This window comes from Falco cherrug, chromosome 1, assembly GCF_023634085.1.
Source record: "Falco cherrug isolate bFalChe1 chromosome 1, bFalChe1.pri, whole genome shotgun sequence".
Taxonomy (NCBI): domain Eukaryota; kingdom Metazoa; phylum Chordata; class Aves; order Falconiformes; family Falconidae; genus Falco; species Falco cherrug.
This window is the reverse complement of record NC_073697.1, coordinates 119071793-119090165: the sequence shown is the minus strand read 5'-3', so window position 1 is coordinate 119090165 and position 18373 is coordinate 119071793. Positions and strand designations below refer to the sequence as shown.

At 44.6% G+C, this 18373-nt stretch overlaps 1 protein-coding gene across 1 annotated transcript; it reads right to left on the bottom strand.

The window, feature by feature from the left end:
- Positions 1 to 347: 347 nt before the first annotated feature.
- On the bottom strand, positions 348 to 16907 carry LOC102052281 (myosin-1B-like). Its single transcript, XM_055723756.1, has 38 exons — positions 16643 to 16907; positions 16411 to 16554; positions 16161 to 16317; positions 15549 to 15576; positions 15333 to 15450; positions 15161 to 15253; positions 14984 to 15047; positions 14803 to 14901; positions 14595 to 14698; positions 14375 to 14513; positions 12999 to 13117; positions 12770 to 12919; positions 11971 to 12141; positions 11559 to 11865; positions 11125 to 11204; positions 9800 to 9887; positions 9587 to 9704; positions 8748 to 8871; positions 8526 to 8662; positions 8170 to 8425; positions 6957 to 7199; positions 6676 to 6852; positions 6447 to 6592; positions 6267 to 6357; positions 5789 to 6178; positions 5551 to 5677; positions 5200 to 5318; positions 4727 to 4923; positions 4135 to 4318; positions 3883 to 4048; positions 3586 to 3710; positions 3073 to 3381; positions 2769 to 2972; positions 1969 to 2094; positions 1703 to 1873; positions 1512 to 1616; positions 1176 to 1271; positions 348 to 681 (listed from the first exon to the last, which is right to left on the bottom strand). Exons 1-38 carry the CDS (start codon positions 16844 to 16846, stop codon positions 526 to 528), a joined length of 5832 nt encoding a protein of 1943 aa, XP_055579731.1. The 5' UTR covers positions 16847 to 16907; the 3' UTR covers positions 348 to 525.
- Positions 16908 to 18373: the final 1466 nt, after the last annotated feature.

The following is an 18373-nucleotide window of genomic DNA, read 5'->3' as shown; positions in this document are numbered from 1 at the left end:
CAGTCTCCTGAATCAAAGTAGAAATTTGAGTTTCTCACACGCTGAAACCTAACCAAACAATCAACATTTTCAATTAATAAAAATAATATATAAATTTAAGAAAAAAAATGTTGCCGGAATCCCCTTTCCTTTTCTTTTTTCCTTTATCTTTTTTTGTTTTTTTCTTCTTTTTTTTTCCCTAAGATTCATCAAAATAACTTGAAATAATGTAGTTTTACTCTATCAAATAATTGCTTACATCTCATTACAAGATGAATAGTGAATCTATATAATTTTTATTATTCTTCATGCATTTTTAAAAATGTAAATATGTATTGCTGTTTAATATACTTTAAAATGAAAACATGAACTGTGTACATGTACTACAAAAATAATGAGTGTTAGAATAACACACGCTGATCACTGATCATATGTAAAGGTCTCTACTGTTTTTATTACAGAGACATAAATGATAATTACAGAAGAAAGCAACACAGAGATTTACATTTTATGCATGCCTCAGGTCACTTTTTCGCCTTGGAATCCTCATTCCTCCTCTGCTATCTTCTTGCCATGAAACTCACGGCTCTTCACTCGGAGCTTGTTGACCTGCGACTCTGCAATGTCAGCCCGCTCCTCGGCTTCCTCCAGCTCGTGCTGGATCTTGCGGAACTTGGAGAGGTTGACATTGGACAGCTCCTCCTGTGTGGGGAGAGTGAGTTGTGAAAAAAATAGGCAGTGTATGGACATTAAAAATCTGAAAACTGGACAAAAAAAAATTTAAATGCCACAGCTGCAGAAGCAGGGCAGGTTAAAAACCCAGGTAAGAAGCTGCTCAAGGCACTAAGTGTGCCAGAAGAGAAAAGAACATCTGAGTGTCAAAAAGACCATGGCCACATTTCACACAACATAGTCTAGGCAGAGTTCAAGGCAGAGTCCTGAACAGGCAGACTAGCAGGATCTTCTAACACTCAGGGTAGGGTAGGAAGGGAGAGAGGCAGTAAGTGAGGCTTACGGCAAAACAAATGGAGCTGGGGAAGTACAGTTCCTTCCAAACCCAGAACATTCCCCACTGTTTTGCAGCAGCAAATGCATCAAAACAGTCAACTTTTTAATAAGATGGACAGAAGAAAACACCAACATCGAATTCCACCACCATCAGAAGGAAGTCTGACCTTGGTCAGAGTGATACTTACAGCCTCCTCAGCTTGTCTCTTGTAGGATTTCACCTTCATTTGCAGCTTGTCCACCAGATCCTGCAGCCTGAGAATATTCTTCCGGTCCTCCTCAGACTACAGAGAATGGCAATTAAGAGAAGCCCTCGTTAGCCTTTTCCTCTACATTCCATAAATGTGAAAAAGATGGAGTAACATTTCTTATGGAGCACTGCTGTCCAGGAGGACAGAAGTCAAAATCCTGTTAAACGTGTCACTGACTGATGTATAGAAAGAAAGCCCTCTGGGAGGTAAAGTACCAACATTTCGACATCCTGGAAGAAGAGTGTGTCAACACAAAGAAGCCTCCTGCCTTACCTGGTAGGTCAGCTCCTTCACCCTCCTCTCGTACTTGCGCATGCCCTTCACGGCTTCAGCGCTGCGCTTCTGCTCAGCATCCACCTCCCCTTCCAGCTCCCGCACCTGCAACGAGAAGCCCATCTTTGGAGCTTCCCTGCTGGCTGCTAACGTGGCGTGCTCACTCATGCACAAAGAAAAGCCCCACGCACTCTGGCCTCCAGCTTCTGGATTTGCTTCTTGCCTCCCTTCAGAGCCAGCTGCTCGGCCTCATCCAGACGGTGCTGCAGGTCCTTCACCGTCTGGTCCAGGTTCTTCTTCATCCTCTCCAGGTGGGCGCTGGTGTCCTGCTCCTTCTTCAGCTCTTCTGCCATCATGGCTGCCTGATGAGAGCAAAGGGTCAAAGCCATTGTGGGGCTGGAGACCATGTGAGGGAAATTACTCCCACCATCGGCACTGAAGGGAGCCCCCAACTCACATCTGTGATGGCCTTCTTGGCCTTCTCTTCAGCATTGCGGGCTTCCTGGATCGTATCCTCCATTTCACTCTGGATTTGGGTAATGTCTGTCTCCAGCTTCTTCTTGGTGTTGATCAAGCTGGTGTTCTGTTGAAAAGTATCAACATCAGAATTCTTTTTGTTAACTTGCAATAATGTATCAATGTCATTACATTGCATAAATGTTGGCTTTTTACTATTAAATTCTGCCTCCAGTCACATGGGATTCTGTTGTAAAAGAGCTGCTGTGGTAGCTGTTAATTTCTCAGCTGTGATGTATTTCAGCAGCATCCTCCTCAAAACCCTTTCTTACACTTCCTCAGTCAAAAGAAAGAGAAGTTTAGACTTATAAAGAAAAAAGACATAGTCCTTCCTTACCACTTTCAATCTACTGGCAGTAAAAGTTTTAATTGGTGCTATAAAACACTTATAATGACATTATTAAATGTTAATGGCAGGATTTGTGCATTCCTATTTTGTTGATGTTCAACCTAATTTTGAATTTACAGTCACAAATGCAAATGTGAAAGCTATTGAACTTAAGTTGTAGAGTAAGAACCTCAATGTATCTCTCTGAATTTATTGCTTATAAGGTATCTGTACTGTGTAGTTAAATGAAATCCATATTACACCTGAAACTGAAAAGTAACTTCTATAATTTGTTATACATATTATGAAAATTACAATGCATTTTACAAAACAGTGTTACAGTTCAGCCAGTCTTCAGTTATTTTATATATATGGAACACAAGTATAAATACTAAACATATTTATACACTGACCTGGGTATGGAGGAGCTGCACACGCTCACTTGCATCCATCAGTTCCTGCTCAGCCACCTTCCTTGACCGCTCCGTCTGCTCCAGGGCTGCCCGCAGCTCCTCAATTTCAGCCTGCAGCAGGTTTGCTCGGCGCTCCACCATGGCCACCTGCTCCTTCAGGTCCTCCTGCGTCCTCAGAGCATCGTCCAAGTGTATCTGGGTATCCTGTAAAAGGGACAAGAGAAATGGCAAGGTGGCAGCGTGCGCTTGTGCACCAGAATTGTCAGAGACGTCATTTCTCTCCCTGTTGCTTTGCTGAACAGACCTTGAGCACAGCCTGCGTGTTTCTCAGGTTCTTTTGTGCCTCTGCAGCCACGCGGTTGGCATGGCTCAGCTGGATCTCCATTTCATTCAGGTCTCCCTCCATCTTCTTCTTCAGCCGCAGGGCCTCATTCCTGCTCCTGATCTCAGCGTCCAGGGTGCTCTGCATGGACTCCACAATTCTGAGGTGGTTCCTCTTCATCTGGTCAATCTCCTCATCTTTCTCGGCTATCTTCCTGTCAATCTCAGACTTCACCTGGTTGAGCTCAAGCTGGAGGCGCAAGATCTTCCCCTCTTCATGTTCAAGGGACGCCTGAGAAAGAGTGAACAGGAATACTTTTCATAAGACAAATGTTGACCCCGAAGCCCTGAGTATAAAGGAATGCCAGGTTTAGATAATATTGCCACGCTTTTATACAAACACTCTTTTCCTCCTGTGCCTGGCAATGACTCCGCAGTGTTTACAACGAGACAGAGATCCAAGACATGTAAGAGAGCCATAAGTAATGCTGTGTACCTCAGCTTCCTCCAGCGAGGCCTGGAGTTCAGATTTCTCCTGCTCAATCTGCTTCTTGGCTTTCTCCAGCTCATGAATGGCCTTGCCTCCCTCTGCAATCTGCTCTGTGAGGTCAGCGATCTCCTCTGTGGGAGCAAAGGCCAACGGCACGGTCAGGCACGGAGCAGAACGGGAAGGGTCCTGCCGCACCAAGGTGACGGGCATCTTTGCAGACACGCAGGCACAGACCCCTGTGGAGCGGTGGGTAGTGGTGGACAGTGGGAAAGCCCAGCCAGGAGCAGAGGGCCAGGGACTTACGCTGCAAGTTCTTGTTCTCACGCTTCAGCGTTTCCAGGTGGTCCAGGGACTCCTCGTAGGCATTCTTCATCTTAAAGAGCTCCGTGCTGAGGGAGCGAGCCTCCTTCTGGGAGGCCTCCAGCTCAGCCTGCGTTTCCTCATACTTCTGCTTCCATTCTGCCAGGATCTGAAGGGAAACGGCACGTGAGCGTGGATGTGGCAATCGGGAGGGGACGCTCTGCCCAGGAACCCCAGGGCTGGAGCCCACAAGACCTTGTCAAAGTTCTTCTGCTTCTTATCCAGAGCTGCGCAGGCAGCATTTGATCGCTCCACATCAATCATCAGGTCCTCCACTTCATTCTGCAGCCTCTGCTTTGTCTTCTCCAGGGAGGCACATTTGGCATTCACAGCTTCAACGTGTTCCTCTGCTTCCTGCAGGCGCTGGGCCAGCTTCTTCCTGGGGGGAGATAAGTACAGCTCCAGGTCAGAGACCAGAGGGCAGCCCATTTTGTACTTCGGTGAGAGGGCAGCTGGCCGCTTCTGGGGGCTCTGAGCCCAGTGCCTTTCACAGTGTTTTTTCTGTTCCAAGACTGCATGCTGCCTACAGGTTCTGTCACTCTGTGTCCTAGCACCTAAGGAGTATTCAGCCTGGTTCCGCATTTCTAGCCCTAAGGGCTACGTTTGTCCTTCCAGTTTGCACTTTTTCCACAGCACGCTTTCCTGTCTCTCCCTCTGACCCCTCTACCACAAAGACAACAGATCCCTGCCTTTGTCCCACCCCTGTCGTAACCCACTCCCAGAGACTCCACTTTCCCTTGACAGCCTCAGTCTTCTCCAGCCGTTTGACATCCCGCTTCCCACGTACTTGGCCTCCTCCAGCTCCTCCGTGCGCTGAATAGCGTCCGTCTCGTATTTGGTTCTCCACTGGGCCACTTCACTGTTGGCCTTGGACAGGGCGCGCTGCAGCTCCCCCTTGGCTTCCTGCTCCTCCTCGTATTGCTCCCGCAGCAGGTCACAGTCGTGGCGAGCAGACTGCAAGGCGTGGGCCAGCGCGTTCTTGGCCTGGGAGAAAAAACGCGTGGTGCAAGAATGAATAGAAATATCCTGGGAAGGCTGACTGCAGTGTTGATAGACACTGGGTTATTCTGGTGGGAGGGAGTGCAAGCTACTGAGTGAGAGAGTAAGACCTGGGAATCTGCAAAAAAATTAGTGCATAGGCTGCAAGGCTGGGGGAGCAAAGCTAACATAAGACCTGCACTGAGTTACCTAAGTGTTTTTTTTCTCTCTCTCATCTTGTTGATTCTGTGATTTCATATGTTTATGACGAAGCCTTCTCACCTTTATCTCTTCCTCTAGGTGCCTCTTGATTTCCTCGATTTGTTGAGTGAAAGCTTGCTTGCCTCTTGACAGCTGTGAAATCAGAGCATCTTTCTCCTCCACCTGTCGTGAATATTCACCTGGAAAAGTTTGCAGATACACAAGCCTTTTATTGCTATTGATGACAGTATTTTGGACATATGGGCGTGTAAAAGAAGATAGCAGACCTTACTGAAGCTTATGATCCCATTTCATGTATTTCCATTACAGTATAGACAAAGCATGTCTGAAAGACCTTATACGCAGGATGGTCTTTTCTGCATTACCTCTCTGACGCTATTAATTTGCACATCACAGATGTGTATGTCTTACCTGATTCTGTCTGCAGACGAGCTCTTTGAGCACTGAGGTCATTAATCATGCGCTGATGCTCCTCTTCTTTTGTCTTAATCTCACTTAGTTGATCTTCCAGTGTGTGACACATCTTTTCCAGACTTGCCTGTACAGAAGGGGAGGGGTTAACCATCCACACTCTTAATAACAGCAGGTGGCAGATGTTGTATTGTATAGAATTCTGTTGGTCAGAAAAACCTATAAGGTATTTCTGTACCTTGGCTTTGGAGACAGACTCCATGTTACTGGCCAAGTCGTCAATCTCCATCTTGAGCTCACTCTTCTCCTTCTCCAGCTTCTGCTTCACTCGCTGCAGGTTGTCGATCTGCTCCCCAAGCTCAGCGGTGCTGTCCGCGTGCTTCTTGCGCAGGGCCGCAGCCGTGGCTTCGTGCTGCAGCGTGGCCTCCTCCAGGTCGCGACGCATCTTCTGAAATTCTGCCTCACGCTTCTTGTTCATCTCAATCTGAGCGGCGGTAGCCCCTCCGGCTTCTTCCAGGCGCTCGCTGATCTCCTCTAGCTCCCTCGACAGGTCAGCCCGATGCTTCTCGGCTTTTGCCCGAGAGGTTCGCTCTGCCTCAATTTCCTCCTCCAGCTCCTCAATACGAGCCTGGGGAACATTAGGCACCCTTCGCACCCATGCCCTCCTCCTTCCCGACCTGAGACTGGCTGAGAGAGGGGAAGGGCCAGACACTTGCCTGCAGCTCCTTGATCTTCTTCTGTAACTGCATGCCCAGGGCTTGCTCATCCTCAATTTTGCTCTGGATCTGGCTGATTTCAAAGTCTTTCCTTTGGGCAAAGCAAACTGTGTTAGCGTCTGAGCAAAAACCCGCCAAGCGCACCAGCCCCACAGTCTGGTGCCCCACAGCCACGCTTACTTCTTCAGTTTCTCATCCAGCTGCTGCTTGTCGTTTTCCAAATCCATGATGCTGTCATGGGCCAGCTTCAGGTCTCCTTCGAGTTTCCTCTTAGCTCTCTCAAGGTCCATGCGCAGTTTCTTCTCTTGCTCCAGGGACCCTTCCAGCTGAATAGAAGATAACCATCAGTGCTCTACCAGCCAGTTCTATAATCTATACCCGCCCTGTTCTTCTGGACAACCGTGCTTACATCGTCCACTTGCTGCTCCAGCTTGGTCTTAGCTTTGGTCAGCGTATTGACTTTGTCCTCCTCTGCCTGCAGGTCATCCAGTGTCTGCTGATGGGCCTCTTGGAGGGCTTTCTTCTCTTTAGTCAGCTTGGCAATGGTCTCGTCCAGGGCTGCCATCTCCTCTGTGAGGTTTTTCACCTTTGAGAAGTAGAGAGCAAGTGTAAATAAAGGAAGTAGATGCAGAAGTCCTGTAACAGCACATGCTCTTTTCTGGAGTAGGGGTGACAGGTTCTGCCTCATACCTTGTTTTCAGTGGCATGTTTTTCCTTCTCAACCTTGGCCAACGTTAACTCCAGGTCATCAATATCTTTCTTGAGCTCTGAACATTCATCCTCCAGTTTTCTCTTCTTGGCTGTCAGCTCAGCATTGATTTCCTCCTCATCCTCAGCCCTTTCAGTCACCTCCTTAATTTTGGCTTCCAGCTGGATTTTGGTTTTGATGAGCTGGTCACACCTTTCCTCAGCATCAGCCAAAGCATCAGCTTCCTGTTAGAGAAACATAGTTTTGTTTGCTCATGTCATGTTCTAGGAAAAACTGCATAGAAAAAGTGGTATTTACTGCTGAGAGAAGAAACTTGGAATTACTTTTTATTATCTTCTGCAGAATTATTTGTGTACAGCCTCTTTTAAATCAGAGTAGGGTTTTGTTCTATTTAATTTTTTTACTCTAATCAAGTATTGTCTATTGCTGGGTTTATAGATAACATGTCTATATAGCTGAAAATACTTTTTTTACTAAGGATTTTGATTATGTTCCTTGAGAGTTAATAACTGAATATAATTGTGGACAGATCTTTTTTGTTTTGCATCTGTAAAAGCTCTTCTTGGCATGACTGACTTTGAATCCACCTTCTTTGTTCCAGATAAATCGGAACATAATCTAGATATGGTGGTTTCAACTTGAACCTGACTTTATTTTGAAGCTGCAAAGTAGACACTAAAAGACAGAAGAGCACTGTGTAAATGTTGCCAAATCTTTTGATCTTCCAAAGGGCATTGAAGACACACATAGGGCTGACAGTTAGAATGACGAGGGTATTTGTGTCTTCCTGGAATAGTAGCTGCAGGAGGACAGGTGAGATACCATGTATCCTAAGAAACAACAGAAGGATCATTTAGTTAGGCAACTGATTAAAAACCTGGTAAGTATTCAATGGAATTGCTCCTCAGACTCTGTTAACTGTGTGTACCAACTGTGTAGTGACTACAGTTGGACCTTATATTGTGAGCTTGCATGGAGAAATATACCTGCAGGCACAGAAACTTTGAAAGTCGCTCCCAATTTAAAACCTCATATTGTAATGTTGACACTGAGTGGTCTGAATTTTACAATTAGTGATTCAGATTAAAATGTTTCCTAAGGCAATTTAGTATGTAGTGTGGGAATTCTGTATTATGGGAGAGGATTTAGACCTAATTAATTTACCTCTGGAAGAAATACACTAATAATACTCACCGACTGCACCTGGAGCTGCAGATCGTTTTTTTCCTGCACCAGTTTCACCATTTTCTCCTCCAGCTCCTTCCTCTTTGCCTCAGACTTTGCAAGCTCTTCCTTGGTTTTCTCAAACTCTTCCTTCATGTTGGCCATCTCCTTCTCAGACTCTGCACTCTTCAGCAAGGGCTTGATCTTGAAGTACAGCTTCATCCAGGGCCAGTGCTTCACGTTCATGAATGCACGAACGTTGTACTGGATGCAGAAGATGGACTCCCTGAAGCACAATTAAAGCGCACATTGAATATCTTCAGTATGATGAGTGCCAACAGTTTCCCCCAAGTTCAGGGGTTTAAGTGAAGCTGGGGAATGTCTACCTCCTCTCCACCATTCTCTGGTACTCCACTCTCATCAGGAAGCCCCTGCACCTGGCCTGTGTGCGGGTGATGAGCTGTGCCAGCTTCTCATCCCTCATCTCCTCCAGGAGTCCCAGCAGCCCAGCTTTGAAGAAGACCTTGAGAAAGGGAATGTTGCAGCCCGTCACTGTCAGGCAGAGCAAAGCACAGACATGCTGTGAGTGAGTCAAGGAGGGCTTGTACCTTGGTGTGGCCAAATTTGTACTGGGTGTGATCCACATCGATTGACCCAAGCAGCTTCTCAGAAGCCTTCTTGCTGTCAATGAACTGTCCCTCTGGGATAGCGCTGGCATTAAGCACCTTGTATCTGTGGAATGAAAGGAAATATTAATGAAGACAATCTCAAGTCATAAGGTTATAATGTTTCCTGAAATTAACAGCAGTCTTTGCAGACAAATGAGGCTGAGGAAGTTGGAATTCCATCCCTTGTTCAAAGACATGGTTATAATGAAGTCCTAATCTGATGGTAACAAAACTAAGTAAACTTTTTCTGTCTTTAGGTAATCAGTCATAGATGAAAAGAGGACACTGATCTCCAGCCATTTCAGTCTGGTTTCTTTTTCACTATGTTGTAGTAAATTGCTAGAGAGAAATGTTGCCATTAGATGCATAGGAAGAAAGCATCTGCCCCTGAAACTTGGAGCTGATACAATGGCCAAAGCACTCTGAGTTTCCAATTTTTGCCTGAGAACGTGTTGTAGCCATATCCCAATCTGCATTTTTTAATTTTTTAAGCTTTGGCTTTTGTAGCTTCATTGTGCTTCCATATTGAAATACACTGGCAAAGTTCAGCTGTTTGATGAACAGCAGTCAGTGAGGACATCTGACTTCTCTCTTCATTTCCAACAGTTTCTCTTTTGCTAGCCACTCATGTTGCCTTTGGTTATACGGTCCAACATTTCCTCCTTCTTTCAGTTATAATCAGATAGAATTGGTATAAAAAAATAACCACCAATGTTAAAATAGTTGAGATGTACTACTTATGCAGTAAAGACAGAATGGAGACCAGCAAAGAGACTGACCTTTGTTTGAAGTCTGCATAGAGGATTCTGCTGGGGAATCCCTTCCTGCAAATTCTGATCCCTTCCAGCACACCATTGCAGCGCAGCTGGTGTAGCACCAGTTCATGCTCCATGGCACCTAAGCAAATAAGACAATTATTTGATACTTAATGATAAAGCATAGAGACTAATGCCTGCATCACACTGTGATTTCTGTCTATTTGAGGTTCTTACCAGGTGTTTTTGTTTCATTGGGGATGATACAGCGCACAAAATGTGGGTGAGTGCTCCGTAGATTGGTCATCAGCTTGTTCAGGTTCTCCTGTGGGTTCATAAGCAAAGATTTTCATTAACAAATGGTACCTCTGCAGGTACATCGTCAGATGTGAGTAAAGTGTTGAAAAGCAATAATAGATTCACTGTTTACACCTATAATCATTCTAATTTGAGTTTTCTTCTGCCTTTAAGTCTTGAGCGTGAAAGAAAGTCACAAGCATGTGTAATGTGTTTTCAAGAGACTGAGGGACACATCCACTCAGACAGGACACCTATGGTGAATAGGACACCTATGGTGAATAGTGACCAGAAGTCTGTGGCAAAAGGCATAATTCTGAATGAGAGATGATACTTTGTAATCACCAGATTCTCAGTCTGTGGTAGACACTGACTATTGATGGGAACAGAAATTAAATCAAAAATAGGACAAAAGGGAAGAGGGACAAGGAACAAGTGCAGAGAAGGCTAGGAAATAGAAGCTTAATGGCATTAGGTGCTACTTGTGAAGATATATTTGACAAAGGTTGAGCAGAAGACAAGAAAAACTCCTTGTTTGTGACAATGGGGTCACAAGTTGTAGAGAAAAGGCTTGAGTGGCAAGTCCTACAGCACCCCGTCCTAGTGTTTTTAGAAGGAAACCCATGAACTATCTCTGATTTTAGCAATCACTTTTACTAGCTAGGTCCTAACAGTTCTCAGTTTAGCCCTGGTTTGGAGCTGCTAAGAAACTTACCTCTTTCACAGTGTGAAAAACTTCAGTATGCCAGTTAGTAGCAGGATGCCACTGGTTCTGAAACATGACTGTTTCCACCTGCCTTAAGCTCTGCCCATTGGTGGAAAGGTAAGTGGCCTTGGTGTTTCTCTATTGCCTTGACTTCATATGTATAATCATGTGCAAACACTTACGTGTTATGTATTATATGTTATGTATTACCATGTGCAAATGCCCATCCATTTGTATTTGTTGATCCAGACTTGTGATCCCCTGAGGCAGGTAGTTGTATCCACCATTGTCTTCCCAAGGCAGAGGGAGAGGAGGAAGAGCTGACCTAAGCACTTTTTCCAACGTATCAAGAAAGCTCAGATCAAGTTGTACCTTCCTCAGCTGGCCTCAGCTGACTTACAGTCAGCTTATTTATGAATAACTGAAAAGATGGTCTTGATGCAGAAAACTGTTAATAGGTGCAGTAAACCTGCCTTGTTGGAGTTAGTGTGAGGTTTCACAGTCTTTAACTTAAAAAAAAAAAAAGGAAAAAAATAGATAGTATGATTTATGTACTTACCCTGAAAAGAGCTGATACAGTCTGGAAAGAAGAACCCTTCTTCTTGCCTCCTTTCTTGCCACCACCACCACCACTACTCTCTGAATACCGAAAAAAGATGGTTTCAAAACTTTGATTTGTAAATTTTTTCTCTATAAGACTGCAAGAAGCTCGTTTATATGTATCTATCATGCTAAAAAAGGGAGCTAGGTTGCAGCGGGAAACAGAGTCAACACTCAGTCTAAAGGAATACGGGAACAAATGTGTGCGATAATGAAAGGGGTTATCATGGCTGAGGAGAAGGCCTGAAATACATTTGATCTTTTCCTTTATTAATAAATTCAAACCATGGGAGAATCTGTATTACATGTGTTTTCTTTAGAACACCCAAGCTGATATTTATGCCTCTGGTAGTCATTAAATAAAAATGAAAAAAAGAATTTCACAGAACTGACCTGCCTCTCCTCCAGCAGAGGCAAAGAGTAAGGCCAGTGTCTTCATTGATGATTTCTGGTACAGCCCCACAACAGTTTCATTCAGGGGGTCCTTGTTCTTGTCAAGCCAGCCAGTGATGTTATAGTCCACCGTGCCAGCATAGTGCACCAGGGAGAAGTGGGCCTCAGCCTTGCCTTTGGCAGGCTTGGGCTTCTGGAAGTTGTTGGACTTGCCCAGGTGCTGGTCGTAGAGCTTGTTCTTGAAAGAGGTGTCAGTTGCCTTGGGGAACATGCACTCCTCTTCCAGGATGGAGAAGATGCCCATGGGCTGGGAGAATTCAACGATAATGTGTCATTTTATTAAGAATGACTGGACTAAAATAAATGACCATGAAAGAAATGTGCTTCCCTGAAACAGAAAGATTCTCTCTACCTTCTCAATGAGCTCAATGCAGGCAGCCAGGTCCATCCCAAAGTCAATGAACTCCCATTCAATTCCTTCCTTCTTGTACTCCTCCTGCTCCAGCACGAACATGTGGTGGTTGAAGAACTGTTGCAGTTTCTCGTTGGTGAAGTTGATGCACAGCTGCTCCAGGCTGTTGAACTGCAGAATTACAAAAAATGATTCCTGTTAATGTAAATTTAGAAAGCTAAGGATTAAGAACATGCTGGCTCTTTGTACCAAGTTACAGGGGGATCTGCAAGTGTTCCTTCTTCGCTTAGCCAGGATTTTGGAATTTCTGTCAGTTTGTCTCTTTTGTCAAGCTAAATATTTTCTATATGTTTATGATCTCTAGATGCTTATGTCACTTTAATATTTCAGACTTGTCAGTTTTGATATATACTAGACTGCCCTAATTTAGTTAGAGGAGGCTCCACAACATAATAGTTTTCCAACATTTCCAAATGCTGATTTCAAAGCATGTCCCAAGTCTTCTAAGCACAAATTACATCTATGGATCTGGCGTCTCTGCATTAGGTACCAAATGCCATGTTTAGTCTACTGTTTGAAATCAGTCAAAAGATGCATTTATGGATTTCCATTGGCATATGTGCAACTCAAAAGCCTATACTCAATTAAAAACCTGTGGGAATCATGATGCTTTAGATGAAAGGATCAAATGATTTCTTGGGGGGGGGGGGGCGGGGCGGGAAGGCATAATTCCATCTTAAGTACTTTGGCAGATAAAAGTGTTACTTCTCAAAGCATGGTAATAAAACACTGGCCTTACATCAAAGATCTCAAAGCCAGCGATGTCCAGGACACCAATGAAGTACTGTCTGGGTTGCTTGGTATCCAGCTGTTGGTTGATACGAATAACCATCCACAGGAACATCTTCTCAAAGACAGCCTTTGCCAGGGCGCCAACTGCATTGTATACCTAAAATAAAAACCAGAAGGCTTGTGGAGCAGAAGAGGAAGTCCAATGGATTTGTCAAAAAACCAGGGATTTCTGTTACCTGCTGCACAGTTTGACCCTTGGTCACGTACTCATTCCCAACTTTGACTCGGGGGTAGCAGAGGGCCTTGAGCAGGTCAGCTGAGTTCAGACCCATCAGGTAGGCAGCCTTGTCAGCCACTAAACACCAAAAAAAAAATCAGTTGTTAAGGTATCAGCAGACATTACTGTTCCTTTAAAAAAAGTTTTAAAACACATTTCTAGTACAGATAAAAAGATTAGTTAAGATAAAAAAGTAATATAGTTTGTCATAAGCAACATACTCCAGTAATTATGGAGCATTTATGTTTTGTGGTTTTTCTTCGACTATTAATAGTTTATTTTGAATTTTGAATGAAAAATAAGTTTAGAGTTATTTAGGGAGCAAACTTCTCAATAATACATGTTAAAAAGTAAAAGGAAAGATCAGCATGGTGTGATGATAAGTTTGCAGATAATTGCAAATCCAATCAGAAGAAAATACAGTGCAGTTTGTTTCAGTGACTTGTGATAAAGTAAATTTAAAGGCATCACACAAAAGAAATCGGAATGCAAAAGTCTGCATTATGACTTTACAAATCTACAGCCAGACACATGAGATGAAGGGCTATTTTTGGAAGTGCGAGCTCAAAGAAAAGTTTGCATTCTATCTTCCCCTATTGCTTTTACCACTGAATCCAAAGTCTGACAGCAGGCACAGTATGTAAAATGATTTCTTTAAGAAAAGAATGCTTATATAAAAGAAAATGTAGAACATATAAGCCATAGGTGCCATATTAGCAGATGCTTCTTTAAACCCCCCCATGTAAAATGCAGCAGCACGATGCTCTCAGCTGAGGCATTGGGAGCTGTCTCCAGAATATGGGCTTTGAAGCAGAGCAGCTTCAGGATTCTGGCTTCCTACCACCTGGAAACAATTCCATTAGGAGGGGACTACAGCTGATGATAAATGAGACCTGGGTACATAAACTTCAGGCAGTGAGCAGGGTGGCTCCTAGGTCTGTGCTGGGTCTGGGAAGCTGCCATTCAGCACAGCAGCAAAGCTTGTGTTGCTTCTGGCTGCCTTCGCCAATAGCAGCAGTGTGCTCTCGGAATCACTGGCCCTCATAGTTTGCATGCTTCAGAATAATCTGCATCTTCCACTGAGTTGTGCTCTTCCAGCAAAGTCCTCTGCTTCGGTCATGTTTCTATTGTACAATACCAGCACCTGGGGAAATGGACAGGCTCTGCTCTAGGAGAAGCTGCTTTAGCAGGAGGGTTGGACTAGGTGATCTCTAGAGGTCCCTTCCAGCCCTGACCGTTCTGTGGCTGCGGTTCTGTGATGCTGACTCTGAATTACTGCCTGTATCAGTGAGTGCTCTGGTATAATCTGTGCTGTGGTGTGTATTGTGCTGGTACCTTCTGTGCCGTCCGGCTCTGCCTGCTCCTCACGCTGCTTCTGCTTGAACTTCAGGTTCCCGTAGTGCATGACAGCCCCTGTCAGCTTGTAGATGGCTGTCTTCTCATCAGCAGTGAAGCCCAGGATGTCAATGGCACTCTGGTAGAAGAATCATTAGAGTAAGTACCTTGCCTGTTAAAGGTCAGAGTGCGCCTAAGGACACTTCTGTGTGTTACTTACATCTGTGGCCATCAGCTCTTCCTGGTCATTAATGCTGGGAACCGTGATCTCACCTTGACTCACATACTGATAGTCATATGGGTTGGTGGTGATGAGCAACATCTCTGAAAAGAAGATCGAACACATAGAGATCAAATGGAATTGGCACGTAAAGGAATGGAGTGTTGCTGCGTGATGCTTGCTTGGAGAAGTTAGTGATCTTTCCTACCAATTAGCTCTGGCTTCTTGTTGGACATGATCTGATAGAATATGTGGTAGCTTCTTTCTGCCTTGAGCTGGAAAGTGACTCTGGACTTCTCCAGCAGGTCTGGCGAGGACGGTAGGACAGAGTGAGCGCAAGAACTGAGGAAGGCTGGGAGGAGAGGGATCAGGCCAGAAGGGTCACTTACATGTTTCAATGTCAGCTGAAGCCAGCTTCCCCGTGGCGCCAAAATGGATTCTGATGAATTTGCCCTGAAAGAAGCAGAAAACTCACTTGAGATCCATTTTTCCAATCCTGACTGCGAGAATATCTGAGTCAGTGCGCTGATAAGGAAGAAGTTGTTTTGTGCCAGGCAACAACTTACAAAGCGTGAGGAGTTGTCGTTCCTCACGGTCTTGGCGTTTCCAAAGGCCTCCAGCAGTGGGTTGGCGCTGATGATTTGATCCTCAAGTGTCCCCTAACACAGAAACCTTATTGTCATGATACACCTCATAAATAAATTGGATAGTTTCAGGTTCCCATCCCTAGAACCTCACCTGCATTTTGCCTGCCTGCTGCTGCTCTTCCTTCTTCTTATCCCCGCTCGCTGCAATTGTTGCAAAGTACTGGATGACACGCTTCGTGTTCACAGTCTTCCCGGCACCGGATTCTCCGCTGTCAACCCAAAGAGAGACGCAGAGAGTGTGTGGTCAGGCAGGAGGTCCCCTGGCACCGGGCAGCCCCACAGGGACCCGAGCAGGGGGTGTACGTACGTGATCAGGATCGACTGGTTCTCGCGATCTGTGAAAGGGACAGAATGAAAGACAGTGTTTGCAGTTGACCTGGGTAATACTGAGCTGAATGAAAAGTAAAGCTGTGGAAGCCGGGGCTTCTCCCAAGTCTACAAGTAGTAGTCTAAGACTACCTGATTTCTTTCAAGATCCCAACAGCAGAAAATAAAAGCCAAAATGGATGCATAGAGCTGTTGGAGGCATGCGGTCCTTTTCAAAAGCTTCATACCTACTTGTTCTTTACACAGTTCTCATTAGGAAATCTAATCAAACTGTTTATTTTTGTCTAAAATAGAGGATTACATAGAATAATAATTCTTTCTCCCCATCAGTGGAAAAAAGTAGTAAACAAAGTCAAGCAGTGTTTCTGCAGTGTGAAAGGGTAGAATTTTTTAAAACAATGTGCAAATAATACACAGTGCTGACTCATGCATGCTTCTGGGTCAGTTTCACTTGAAATTAATTCCTGCATAAATCGACCAAGTTCTCAGTCAAACATCTCTGTGGTGTCTTTAGCTGGGCTTGTCACATACCGCAGTGAGATCACTGGGCCTTCTTGGTTTAGATTGCTGTGAGGGAGGTCAAGCAACTCACCAGTCAGCATGAACTGATAGGCGTTGTCCGAGATGGAGAAGATGTGTGGAGGGGCCTCCTGGCGCTTCTTGCCTCGGTAGGCCAACACCACCTCCGGGTTGTACACCGGCAGCCACTTGTAGGGGTTGACAGTGACGCAGAAGAGCCCCGAGTAGGTCTGCGAGGAAGGGAGACAGCACGTTGGCTCCCACTTGGCCTGGCAGAGCAGTTCCTCCCGGCTGCCCAAAGGCAGGCTGCTGCTGGTACTTACGTAGATCATCCAGGCTGCGTAACGCTCTTTGAGGTTGTACAGCACAGCGGGCTCGTGGAGGTGGGTCATCATGGCCATGTCCTCGATCTTGTCGTACTTGGGAGGGTTCATGGAGAAGATTTGATCTTCCTTCACGGTCAGGGTCTGTCAGAGGAAAGAAAGGTCCCTGCATGCCAGCTAAGAGCCCAGAGCAGGAATCAAATGCTGTTTGTAAATCTTACGGTTTACTCACTTCTCCACCTTCAGTCTTGACAGTGACTTTCCCTGATTCTTTGCTCTGGATTGTGCTTTTCACATAGGATTCCTTTGCATGTACCACAAAGACGGATGTCTTGGCATCGAAAGGCTTGTTCTGGGCTGCAATTCTTTCCTTTTCCGATTTTCGGAGGTAAGGAGCCGCCTCCCCAAAGATGGCCATCTCAGCGTCTGATGACATGGCTGCACTTTATGGAGCGCAGTATGGCACAGGCCTGAACCGGAGAGACAGACTACAGTTCTGAGTGAGGGAAGATGTACCTTTGTACAACACACCTGATTCTCTGTAGTGTTTTGCTCAGCCTATTCTTACATTCTCCCTCTCTTTCTTACCTGCTTTTCACCCTAGATATCCTTTAACTTGTTTAGAACCTAAAGAAGATAAGTGTCTTTGATTTAGATTATTTTGACTTTGTCTCCATTATTACCTTCTACACATTCGTTTCTTTAAATCTATCAATGATTCCGTAGGCTACACAGAAAAATTGGATTGATTTGCACAATATAAAAATTTTCTCTACAAAACAGCAGCGATACCAAGGGAAATCATTATCAGAATTAGGAAATCCCACTTATATTCTTTCTCTTTTGTACAAATTAGACCATGTAATTTTTATAAATCTTAGAGATGGAGGAACATAAAAAAAGGTATGGACTAAGCAGAAGCACAGGTGTGGATTGTCTATGCAAGGCTTTTACCTTAGTTCAAAATCAGAGTTTTAGCTTCTCCAGTTGTTCTTCCTTTTCCAGTTCAAGCTGATCCTTTGAGATTAACTTGTACCAAAAGAGGAAAATTCTCAATAAAATGGCTCAGTGGGATTTGACAAAATCTTAACTATGTACGTGCTGTTCATTTATCTTCTCTTTCCTGGGTTTGTCTTTACAGGCAATCTCCTGTTAACAGTTCTGTGTGGTAAGAGGTCAGCTATCTCCCAGTAGGTACCAAACAAATGTGTTCAACCCGCTTATGAAAGGAAATTTGCTCTTTTAGATAAAGCTCAGGTAGAATTGCACTGCATTAGTATGCACAGATGTAAAGGGGTATGGGAAGTGCCCATACAGCTGCACAAAAAAAAAAAAAAAAAAAATCTTGGAAGTCTATTGCTATGGAGTAGGTAAATCAGAGTCTTACCTCTTGTGATACCAGCTGGCACTCAGGCTGGAAGCTGGTCAATACTGAAAAACAAAAATGACAATTTCCTTCTTATTTTTGCGCAGACTCTCAAGGGTAAGTCACTGGGCAAAAATATGGCAGTGACTTGAAAACAGGAGGAAAATCTCTATTGATAGAGGCGGTCCTTTGAACTGAAGCAGTTCCACAGGCAACAGCAATGCAGTGGGATTCTGCCAGCACTCAGCCCTCCATACTCTTACCTTGAAGCTTTCTGTGGAAACAGAACAGGTTTGTCCTACCACCACTTTTATAGGTTCTGGTCTGCACATACAACTCCCTCCTCCTCTTTCTTAGGTCAAAAAATTTTTGGCAAAGCATTGTTTGGCAAAGTTGCCTGAGTGCATGATTCCCATTCGTGCTCATGGATATATTTAGAAATATTTGAAGTCTTACTAGCTATGTGAATAAATCTCCTATAAATATTTTGACTAGGAATCTGAAAGGAGGAAGTGCTGTCCAGCAAATAGAGCAGGACACTGGGACTTGGAATTGTTGGCTTCTCTTCTCCTGACTCTGAATTGCTGTTTGACATAT